This window comes from Alosa pseudoharengus, unplaced genomic scaffold (genome assembly GCF_046254945.1).
Source record: "Alosa pseudoharengus isolate Yale_2024_CS ecotype anadromous, Long Island Sound unplaced genomic scaffold, YU_APseudo_1.1 YU_APseudo_1.1_scf_5, whole genome shotgun sequence".
NCBI classification, from domain to species: domain Eukaryota; kingdom Metazoa; phylum Chordata; class Actinopteri; order Clupeiformes; family Clupeidae; genus Alosa; species Alosa pseudoharengus.
The window spans coordinates 40,522,918-40,535,290 of record NW_027468837.1 but is presented as its reverse complement, the minus strand read 5'-3'; the positions used below and the strand labels follow the sequence as shown (position 1 = coordinate 40,535,290).

Genomic DNA, 12,373 nt, shown 5'->3' with positions numbered 1-12,373 from the left:
GTCCTTCAGACATATCCGTTAATCTAACAGGCGTATTTTGTGCTGGCTTCAGACTTTTCCGTTAATCTGGTCTGTGTGTTTGTGGCATTCTCTGAATAGTGTTGAAGCTCTGTCAAACTGAAACCCCACGCTGGTCATGTCTCTCTCTCTTTCACTCATCCCCCTTTCTCATTTCCTCTCATCTCTCCATCTTTCTCTCTGTTTCTCATCTCTCTCATTCCCCATTTTCTCTCCATCTTTCTCTCTGTTTCTCATCTCTCTCATTCCCCATTTTCTCTCTGTTTCTCATCTCTCTCATTCCCCATTTTCTCTCCATCTTTCTCACTCTGTCGCATGTCTCTTTCTCCCTCCTCCTTTGTTTCTCTCTCCACCCCCCCCCTCTCTCCTACCCCCCCCCCCCCCTATCTCCTATCTCCCCCCCCCCTCTCTCCTATCTCCACCTGACCCCCCCCCCCCCGGCATACCTGCATCTGCTAGCAGTTTGGCCCCGTGTGCACTCCGATCAGTGATGGAGAGAATGCAGAGAGGCCAAATGTGGGGAGAGATGGAGAGAATGCAGAGAGGCCAAATGTGGGGAGAGATGGAGAGAATGCAGAGAGGCCAAATGTGGGGAGAGATGGAGAGAATTGTGTTGCTGATTAAGTCATACTCGTAATAAACTCACTTAAGGTCGTAATAAACTCACTTAAGGACAGCTCTGCATTGTGTCGCTGATTAAGTCATACTCGTAATAAACTCACTTAAGGACAGCTCTGCTCTGCCCCAGAACACCACGTGATGGAGGTGTTTAGTATTCATTTCCACATTGCAGATGCATACCTGTGTGTGTGTGTGTGAGTGTGAGATGTGACTAAAGCAGACTGTGTATGGAGTGTGTATTTGTAATAGTCTGTGTACTGACGTGTAGCTCTGGGGAGCGGTGGGACTGAATCTGTTGTTGAGGTAGCGCTAGAAATGACCTGGTGACGCTCAATCATAGAAATGACCTGGTGACGCTCAATCCTAGAAATGACCTGGTGACGCTCAATTAGGGCTGCACGATTATGGGCAAAATGATAATCACGATTATTTTGATCAATATTGAGATCACGATTATTTATCACGATTATTAATTAATTTTAGTGACAAAAATATTTTTTCCCTAAACATATTGGACTTGCTATCTGGCTCATCCAAATTCTTCCCTTCACATTTACTCCCCTAAATTACTGCAAATATATGTATTTGTATTATTTAAATGACAACTGAATTTCTTAAGAAATACTTTTGATGCTGTCACTTTAAGACTCTTTGCTATGGCTAGTGCTGTGCCTATGGCTGTGCCCTCTTACAGTTTATAATGGTCAGTAGTGGGAACTACTGTTGCCATCGCGCTCTCTCCCTCTCGTGCACTCAAATACGTTCCCAAATGGAGTAGCATAACATTGTTAGATCTGCTGCTATGGAGATACTATCTATCTCGATGTAACAAGCTGTTTTGACATTGACATTGTAAACGTTGTCTAAGAAGAGTGTAAAGCAGTTTGCAGTAGCCTAAAGTTGACCACAACGTCGTCTATCGCTGGAAAGAAATAGCGAGCAGCCTATGATAAACTAATAAATGCTCGGCGGGCCGGATTAAAGTGCGTGGAGGGCCGCAGTTTGGACACCCTTGGTTTAGTCATTCGTTGATATGTAAACCACTGACGTAGGCTACATTTTCATTATTGTTCACTCGTTTTGCGTAGGCTGTCTTGAAACAAATATGCATTGTAGGTTACATGTAGCTTATAAAATACATGAAAAAATTTACGGATCCCGTCGTTAGTACAACTCTTATTATAGGCTGTATCGGAGGAAGCAAACAAGGACTAAAAGTTAACGTGATAAAAAAGGTGTGGTTTACGTCATGTGATGTGTTTCACGGTATGAGTTGAGAGCCCTGCTTTGCTTATGTTTTTGGTTAACTTCACTTGCCTGAAATCCGAAATATTTTCGAACAACGGATGACCGTTTCGGGGGACAAGCTCTTGGCCTTCTGCTGCGCCACACATACCACACATTTGATTTTTGATCGTCGTTTTTTTGTATAATCTAACTAGCCTACTAATAGTTAACATAATGCTATTAGTCCACAGTGCATCCAAACTGAGCAATGCATCAGGCTGAGCAGTGCAGGGAACAGCTGTCATTGGTAGGCTGCATGCAGGCACATGGTCAGACAAGTTTAAGGAGCGCTTGATTTGTTTTGTAGCGGAGCGTTCTATGGGTTGCCAGGTTGGTTCTATGGATAGAGCACGCATTTTTAATATCGCTCGATCACGCAAATTTGATCGTGGGAAGCCAAAATCGTAATCGTGATTAAAATTCGATTAATTGTGCAGCCCTACGCTCAATCCTAGAAATGACCTGGTGACACTCGGTCCTAGAAATGACCTGGTGACGCGCGGTCCTAGAGACGACCTGGTGACGCGCGGTCCTAGAAATGACCTGGTGACGCGCGGTCCTAGAAATGACCTGGTGACGCGCGGTCCTAGAAATGACCTGGTGACGCGCGGTCCTAGATATCCTGTCCTGAGAGAAACATGCTGCATCCAGAACAGTGGCCATCGCCTAAAGTTACCTGCTAAGGGAACACTGTGTGTGTGTGCATCGCTAAGGGAACACTATTTGTGTGTGCGCATCGCTAAGGGAAAACTATGTGTGCGTGCGCATCGCTAAGGGAAAACTATGTGTGCGTGCGCATCGCTAAGGGAAAACTATGTGTTCGTGCTTTTTAAAAGCCCTATCTCTGCACCAGCACGAGCGGCCTTTAAGGCCAACGAACATGGCAGACTCCAATGGCTCCTATCTGTGCGCCATGGCAACTGGTGGTAGTTGTCCCGAGCGATGTGTGTCCTGAGAGATAAAGCACCCGCCACTCAAGCATCCTGTGCTGAGTCAGAGACCCCAGCACCCCCCCCCATCCAAATCTACATCCTCATACTCGGGTACATTAACTGCTGACACACACACACACACACACACACTCACACTCACAGTTGGGCACACTGTGCTGTTAGGACACCGATCATACACACACACACACACACACATACACACACACGCTGCAGGAGGATCCAGTGCCCCAGTGAGAAACCTCTGTCTGATCTGAACCCTGCTCTTCCTCCTCCCTCTTCCTCTTCCTCGGTCTCAGGTAGGCCTGTCGCGATATTCAATAAATCAATTAATCGCATGATAATTAAAATTAGCTCGATAATTTTTCTGGCCACGATAAATGCCATTTGCATGCTTGTTTGTTTTCCTCGTCTCTCTCTCCCTCTCTCTCTCTCTCTCGGGTCCTTAGAGTAACCATGAGTGAACCCTCATGTCAGTCACTTGTCAGTCGCATGGTGTGTGGGGAGGCGGAACTACTGGCGTAGCCTACCACAGAGTGCAGCTAAAGAGCCGCGTGAGAAGTATACCGATACCAATCATCCGCTGCAGTTTTCCCAGTTGGGGGAAAAAAACACAACAAGTGGGCCGTCTTCCTCTTCCCGAGGAAAATTCTCAGAACGACAATATTATCGCTTATCGCAATAATTTCTGAGACAATTTATCGTCAAGCAAAATTTGTTATCGTGACAGGCCTAGTCTCAGGTAGGCCATGTGTGTTACCATGGGCACTGTGAGGGTGAGGTGGGGGTGGTGAGCTAGGTTAGGGGTGGTGAGGGTGAGCTAAGCGCTGAGTCTGAGGGCTTCTCATTGTGTGGATGCTCAGCTGATGAAAAGGGCTCTATGGAGTCATGTGCTCCTGCCTGCTGAAGGGGAAGTGGGAGCCGGGAGCCTTTAGTTCAGCTGCAGGCTATTTTCAGCTCATCTGGGTTTAAAATAGGCCTATTGAGGAGCCTCAGATTGTTACAGAATTACAGTAAAATCAGACGCAAGGGGAACCAAAAGCTTCCCATAATGGTTGGATATTGTTGATGATGCTATCTGATTGGTTGGATATTGTTGATGATGCTATCTAATTGGTTGATTGTTGTTGATGGTGCTATCTGATTGGTTGGTTGTTGTTGATGATGCTATCTGATTGGTTGGTTGTTGTTGATGATGCTGCTATCTGATGTTGTCCTCTCCTGGAAACTGCCCTTGAATCTCCAGAGGTGCGGAACTCTGGGTTTGGCCTGCTATGAATAGAGCATCTGCACTGTGTGTGTGTGTGTGTGCGTGTGTGTGTGTCTGCTATGAATAGAGCAGGCCGTGTGAGCGATGAGAAGGGCTGGCTCTGCACAATATCCCATAATAATCCACATCTCCCGTGCGCTCTGTGTGTTAACTGCATCTGTGGTGTTCGGGAAACAGAAAATCGCTACTCACACATCACATCACATCACACCACACCACCCAGCAGCATGGGTTACTATGGGCAGGTCCTGGGGATCAGTTAGTTCATGACCATCTGCACTGTGTGTGCGTGTGCGCATGCATTTTAGTGTTTGTGATTGCACATTATAAGTGTGTGTGTGTGTGTGTGTGTGTGTGTGTGTGTGCGCGCATATGTATGCATTTTATGTGTGTGTGCGTGTGTTTTTTTTTTTGTGTGTGTCTTGGCAAGGAGCGGAGGTTATCTCATTCTTCTCTGGGTGTGGTTTCTGTTGGCTGTAAATCTCCTGTATGCTCTGCTCAGTTTTCTCCACTGAAAAGGACAAGCAGGCCTCCGACTCGAACAAAAGCACACGCACGCACGCACACACACACACACACACACACACACACACACACACACACACACACACACACACACACACACACGCACGCACGCACGCACGCACGCACGCACGCACGCACGCACGCACACATGCACATGCACACACACCTCACAGGTTGAAGCCCTCCATTCTAAAACATATATAGTGGACAAGAGCCCTTGCTGATCCTGGAGAAGATGACAGGATGTGCATGAACAGCACCACTCCTGGGTTGTGTGTGTGTGTGTGTGTGTGTGTGTGTGTGTGTGTGTGTGTGTGTGTGTGTGTGTGTGTGTGTGTGTGTGTGTGTGTGTGTGTGTGTGTGTGTGTGTGTGTGTGCGTGTGCGCGTGCACAGATACTAGAGAGGTATCGTAAAACCTTTTTTTAATTTCAGGGTAATGACCCCATCTTATTAGTACCGTCCCGATACTTTTAGAATGGTGTTTGAGTCAGGTTTTGATAAAAGCTGTATTTGTTATTATTAAAAAGAAAATAAGAATTTGAAGTTTCATGTTTTGTCGTCTGGGCCTGTTGTGTTAGTTTGACCCAGGCTGGGTTTGGGTTGGGCGGCTGGGGAGAGCAGAAGCCGGTCGATGAGTGGGCAACAGACACGATTGTGTTTCTGTTTTTCTGCACCCTCTCCAGAAATGAGGCCTTCAGCTCAAGGACCATTGATCATCTGTGTCACTCTCTCTCACACACACATGCACACACACACACACACACACACACACACACACACACACACACACATGCTCTGGAGGGCAATTGGTGAGCTGTCAGAGGTGTATCTCAGGTGGGAAATGTCTATTGAACTGAGTTGATAATTGTCTGATCATCGGTTCGTAGCTCTGTCTATTGAACTGAGTTGATAATTGTCTGATCATCGGTCCGTAGCTCTGTCAATTGAACTGAGTTGATAATTGTCTGATCATCGGTCCGTAGCTCTGTCTATTGAACTGAGTTGATAATTGTCTGGTCATCGGTCCGTAGCTCTGTCTATTGAACTGAGTTGATAATTGTCTGGTCATCGGTCCGTAGCTCTGGGACCAGCACAGGGGCTTCCTCCTCTCCCTGACCTTGTACTCGTGCGTCATAATTCCCAGTTACAAGCAGGAAGTTGCAATCGGAACGCCGCCTGAAGTCGTCTTCCTACATGTCAGCTTGTTCAAACCCTGAGTACCTGGAGTTCAAATTTCCAAGATGGCTGCGTCTCTCTCCCTGTGCATCATCTTTTTCCTCTCCCCAACCCCTGATTTCCTGTGTGTGTGCCTGTCTGTGTGTGTGCCTGTCTGTGTGTGTGCCTGTCTGTCTGTCTGTCTGTCTGTGTGTGTGTGTGTGTGTGTGTGTGTGTGTGTGTGTGTGTGTGTGTGTGTGTGTGTGTGTGTGTGTGTGTGTGTGTGTGTGTGTGTGGAGGGCAGCGGGTTGCCATAGTAAGCATACTTCGATGGCCTCAAGACACCCAGATGTGTGCTGTAATGAAATTAGTGTGGGGCGGTGGTAGTGTAGTGGTTAAGGAGCTGGGCTAGCATGCAGTAGCCTGAAAGTTGTCGGTTCAATTCCCGGCTTCCACCGTTGTGCCCTTGAGCAAGGCACTTAACCCCAAGTTGCTCCGGGGACAATGTGATCCCTTGTAATATAGCTGACATATGTAAGTCACTTTGGTCAAGAAGTGTCTGCTAAATGTAATGTAATGTAATGTAATGTAAATGTAATGTAATGTAATGTAGTGTACTATAATGAAATCCGCTAATAATCACCTCCCCCAGTGTAACATCAGACACACACACACACACACACACATACACACACACACTTACACCTGCTTACTATTTGCACACACACATACACATGCTTACACACACACTCGTGTAGCTACAGCTAAAATGCCAGCTGCCTGAATAATTACATACACAGCTGTGTGTGAAGCACAAGTAATTTCCCCTGCACCTGCATTGGCTCAGGTGTGTGCGTGTGTGTGCGTGCGTGCGTGCGTGCGTGTGTGTGCGTGCGTGCGTGTGTGTCGGTGCGTGTGTTAGGGCTGCACGATATTAGGAAAACATGCGATATGCGATACCATTATTGAGTACTGCGATAACGATATAATTTGCGATATTTAAATATACTGCTCAATGAAGGTTTTCCACACATATTTTGAAACCTTCCACCCTTTTCTCCATTCTCAAACTACATTCACAGAATGTCTGACAGTTCTTGCAAAATAAAACACTCGCCTCAAAAGTTTTACTTGTGCTCAGAACCAAACAGTGACAGAGTGATTCAGTGTATGATTGAAGTGTTCCCTTAATTTTTTTGAGCAGTATATTTAATGTTTTTTTCATTCTGCTTGCTGCAAACATACACTGTAGGGTTGGGGGGGGGGGGGGTAAATAGGCTAATTACAGAAATAAATGTATAATTTTTAAATAATATAAAATATAATGTAGCCTATATGGCCTGATGAAAGTGGACAGCTAAGAGACCTACTGACTAGGCTATCGAAGTTGTGTGGAAGATCTGCTCCTAATCCTCATAAAAGACGGGTGGACAGCCAATCTGAACACTTGTGCACCAACCAGCGGAATATTCCACATTGCCAGCCTTCGATGGGCCTAGCAAAGAAGCTAGGCCTACTTAAGCTATATCGCGGCAATCATCTCAGTCTGTAACCTCATACAGTACGCTGCGCATCCCACGTTATTAGGCTACCGGCATGCCGACTACGAGGGCAGCGGAAAGTGAAAGTAATTGGGCTGCAATCGCACAGTCCAGAAGTAGGTTAAACAACTTTTACAAATAACGAATCCTGATTACCTCTGTGCTGCTGTCTGGGGCTTTTGCTAAATGCAAATCATGAAATACAAGCCTTACCGACAGTGAAAGACAACTTCTGATATAACGATAACGAAAGAAATTGTTTATTTTAACACGGTGGAGAAGGACGCATTTGCGCTGTGTTTGTAACACGGCATCCTTCATAAAACCAAAATATTCCCATATAACAGACGTGCTTTTCCTTTTAGTCACTAATTCCTCTTCACCCAAGTGTAGCCTACCTCGCTCGACTCACTATTTTCAGCCATCACGACTTAGCTCCCGCTTTAACACCTAAAACACCACACACCTAAACTGGTAGGGGACGGGCTTCTTGGGCTGCATGACCGCATCAGTTTGGTAAAATATGTTGACATTCAGAATGTGAATACACCATAGACTGTATGGAATGCGCACGGCTCAGAAAATGTATCGAAAATTAAGTAATCTTTGCGGTATGTCCATCGCAAGTGTTGATATCGCGATAACGATAGATTTTAGATATATCGTGCAGCCCTAGCGTGTGTGTCTGTGCATGTGTGTGTCCAGTTAGAGACTTCCTAAAGTAAAGGTATCCAACAGCTGTGCCGCACCCAGACTCAGTTGGCAAGAAGATTCCAGAAGATTTCAGACTCGGTTGGCAAGAAGATTCCAGAAGATTCCAAACTCAGTGGGCAAGAAGATTCCAGCCCTCTGCAGGGTTCCAGGGTGCAACAAAAAATCTGCCCGACTAGTTAGACTGTAAATATCTTTTGGTTTTGGGTCCAAGATATTTCCAGTCTAACTATGCGCCCCTTTTTTATTCAGTTATTTCAAGTAGGCCTACTGTACATCAAGTGTTCAGAACTCACACAGCCTCTCCTCGCCCCACTCTCTCTCTCTCTCTCTCTCTCTCTCCGCACCGCCCCACTCTCTCTCTCTCTCCTCGCCCCACTCTCTCTCTCTCTCTCTCTCTCTCCTCGCCCCGCTCTCTCTCTCTCTCTCCGCACCGCCCCACTCTCTCTCTCTCTCCTCGCCCCGCTCTCTCTCTCTCTCTCCTCGCCCCTCTCTCTCTCTCTCTCTCTCTCTCCTCGCCCCACTCTCTCTCTCTCTCTCTCTCTCTCCTCGCCCCACTCTCTCTCTCTCTCTCTCTCTCTCTCTCTCTCCTCGCCCCGCTCTCTCTCTCTCTCTCTCTCTCTCCTCGCCCCACTCTCTCTCTCTCTCTCTCTCTCTCTCCTCGCCCCACTCTCTCTCTCTCTCTCTCTCTCTCTCTCTCTCTCTCTCTCTCTCTCTCTCTCCTCGCCCCACTCTCTCTCTCTCTCTCTCTCTCTCCTCGCCCCACTCTCTCTCTCTCTCTCTCTCTTTCTCTCTCTCTCTCTCTCTCTCTCTCTCTCTCTCTCTCTCTCTCTCTCTCTCTCCTCGCCCCTCTCTCTCTCTCTCTCTCTCTCTCCTCGCCCCACTCTCTCTCTCTCTCTCTCTCCTCGCCCCGGTCTCTCTCTCTCTCCGCACCGCCCCACCCCTCTGTGCGTGGACGGTCATCTCAGGATTGTTGTTGTTGCTGCGTAGAAGAGGGTTGACCAAATCCTAATTCAGTCCGGTGTTCACTATTGGTCATCATCATCATGAACACCGCAGCGCAATTGTGTTTTCAAAGTCCATATGAACTGTACATTTGTTCAGTTGCAGAGACCGAACTCCTCACATAAATCATAGCATGGAAGGAATTCTGACTGCGAAGCTAATGGTTCAAAACAGCTGGTTTGTCAGAGTTTAGCTGCTGGTCAATGTCAACAGCTTGTGGATAACGTCAGGGCAGGGCAGGCTACCTCAGAGTGGATGGGCCCATGGAATGTTTGCTCTGTCAGTCCTGGTGAAAAGGGGAAAATATTTAGACTGAAAAGGACCCCCCCCCACACACACACACAGACACAGACACACTCTATCTCTCACACACTCACAGACACCATCTCTCATCCTCCATCTATTTCTCCTATAACTCTCTTGGTTTCTCCTCTCCTGGGTGTGCTATGCCTCACACACACACACACACACACACACACACTTGGTTGCTCCTCTCCTGGGTGTGCTATGCCTCACACACACACACACACACACACACACACTTGGTTGCTCCTCTCCTGGGTGTGCTATGCCTCACACACACACACACACACACACACACACACACACACACACTTGGTTGCTCCTCTCCTGGGTGTGCTATGCCTCACACACACACACACACACACACACACACACACACACTTGGTTGCTCCTCTCCTGGGTGTGCTATGCCTCACACACACACACACACACACACACACACACTTGGTTGCTCCTCTCCTGGGTGTGCCACGCCTTGTCCTGTGCTAGATTACCTCTCTCCCACAGGATGGAATAGTGTGTTCAGACCTGATCTCTCTTTTTCTCTCTCTCTCGCTCTCTCTCACTCACTCTCTTTCTCTCTCTCTCTCTCTCTCACACTCTCACTCACTCTCTCTCTCACACACTCTCTCTCTATCTCTTTCTCTCTCACTCTCACTCTCTCTCTCTCTCTTTCTCACTTTCGGACGCACGCACGCACACACACACGTATGTGTGCATTGCATTGCAAGGGACCCTTTTCAAGGAACAGTGGTGTATGAGATAACACAAGCTAAAATGAATACACACACACACACTCTCTCTCTCTCTCTCTTTCTGCCTTACATGGTGAAAGGCCTGTCCCTAGCAGCAGGGGAACCAAACTCTGATGTCATATTACTCTGAGTGTGTGGGTCGGCACGTGTGTGGAATCTGTTCTCCTGAGCGTCCCATTTGTTTGACTAATGAGTGTGTGTGTGTGTGTGAGTGTGAGCTTGTGTGAGGGGAGCGAGCTGTGTTATGTTTGTAGCTCAGAGACCATCAGACACCACAGGGAAGCCAGGCCTCACGCCACTGCCCTTATATGGCTGTGTGTGTGTGTGTGTGTGTGTGTGTGTGTGGAACAGAGAGAATGTGCGGCATGCTTTCCCTGTGTGTGTGTGTGTGTGCCTGTGTGCGTGTGTGTGTGCCCGGCATGCGTTCCCAGAATAGTGTGAATGTTCCTGTATTGTGTTTGGAATCCCCAGTGGTAGATTCGGAGATGGAGCCTGTGAGTGTGTGCGTGCCCGTCTATACATGCCTGCGTGTGTGTGTACAGTTGCCCGATGCATCTATCTGGAGGGATGGTGTGTGTGTGTGTGTGTCTCTGTGTAGTACCCTGATGCCTGTCAGCAGGGATGCTGCCTGGTATTATCTTCAGAGCCCTTTCTCTAGTGGAGAAGTGATTGTGTGTGTGTGTTTGTGTGTGTGTGTACTAGTAGTATTGTGTAGCCCTGTAAAGACATGCTGCTTCAAAAGCCCATAGGACCCCCATTTAAAAGCCATGGCGCATAGAAACGGACCCAAACACGGCGTGTGCGTGTGTGCGTGCGTGCGTGCGTGCGTGCGTGCGTGCGTGCGTGCGTGCGTGCGTGTGTGTGTGCGCGTGTGTGTGCGTGCGTGTGTGCGCATGTGTGTGCGTGCGTGTGTGTGCGTGTGTGTGCGTGTGTGCGCATGTGTGTGCGTGTGTGCGTGTGTGCGTGCGTGCACGCTGAGATGCTACACTTGGACTACTGTCCAGCCAGATTATGTAAAAGAAACAGTCAGACCGAGGGGACATTGCCCTGATTATCTGCCATTGGGCATGTAGGGAGTGTTTGTGTGTGTGATCGGCCTGGTGCCGTCCCTGCTTGATGATGTCATCTTGACGAACCCTGGTGCCGTCCCTGCTTGATGATGTCATCTTGACAAACCTGTGGTGCAGCTGTGTGGTCCCACATTGCTTGGTCTGAGAGAACAGCTGCTCTTAGTTTGAGAAGAGCTCGTACGCACACACACACACACACACACACACACACACACACACACACACACACACACACACACTGTTTTGGACCTCATAACCACTCCACCCCACTCATGAGATCAGGCTTTGTGCTCTAAAGTAAAACTGAAGGGTGTTCCCATTGTTTCTCTGTGAAAACACACACTCGTTCACTCACTCACTCACACACACACACACACACACACACACACACACACTCACACACTGTTGTGCACACTCACACACACACACACACTCACACACTGTCGTGCACACTCACACACACACACACACACACTGTCGTGCACACTCACACACACACACACTCACACACACATACCGTGGTTTTTATCTGAAAGGGCTGGTCTGGATGATGTCACTGTTTTCTGTAAGCGTGTGTGTCTCTATTGCAGATTCATTGAGTGTTTTCTGTAAAGGTGTGTTTGTGTGTTCTCCTCTTTAGTCACTTTGAGTCTTATGTGTTTGAGCTGAAGTATGGGCCTTCTTCTGACTGTTAAAGTTTTGATTTTAAAGATTGTGTGTTTGTGTGTTCCAGACTGCTGCGCTGTCCGGTGATCAGACCCCGCCATGCGTGAATACAAGCTTGTGGTGCTCGGCTCAGGAGGCGTAGGGAAGTCCGCTCTGGTGAGTTGTGTGTGTGTGTGTGTGTGTGTGTGTGTGTGTGTGTGTGTGTGTGTGTGTGTGTGTGTGTGTGTGTGTGTGTTGTTTAGCAGTACACACATACTGTTACTTGTAAGCTCAAGACTCTAGTCCGACACACACATTTTATCCGATGTGTGGTTCTGGTAGTGTGTGTGTGTGTGTGTGTGTGTGTGTGTGTGTGTGTTTTTGATAGAGACCTGATTTAATGATCTATGAGTGGCCTGTGTGTGTGTTTTTGATAGAGACCTGATTTAATGATCTATGAGTGGCCTGTGTGTGTGTTTTTGATAGAGACCTGATTTAATGATCAATGAGTGGCCT

General features: G+C 47.7%; 1 protein-coding gene across 2 annotated transcripts in view; it reads left to right on the top strand.

Annotated features, from left to right (window-relative positions):
• Window positions 1-12,373, top strand: part of LOC143103965 (ras-related protein Rap-1A-like) — a 30,347-nt gene that overhangs the window by 7,295 nt on the left and 10,679 nt on the right. For both annotated transcript variants that reach the window (XM_076267855.1, XM_076267856.1), the window contains exon 2: window positions 11,946-12,034. In XM_076267855.1, the coding sequence (XP_076123970.1) occupies window positions 11,978-12,034 (57 nt within the window). In that variant the 5' untranslated portion in view covers window positions 11,946-11,977. The remainder of the gene's footprint in view (window positions 1-11,945; window positions 12,035-12,373) is intronic.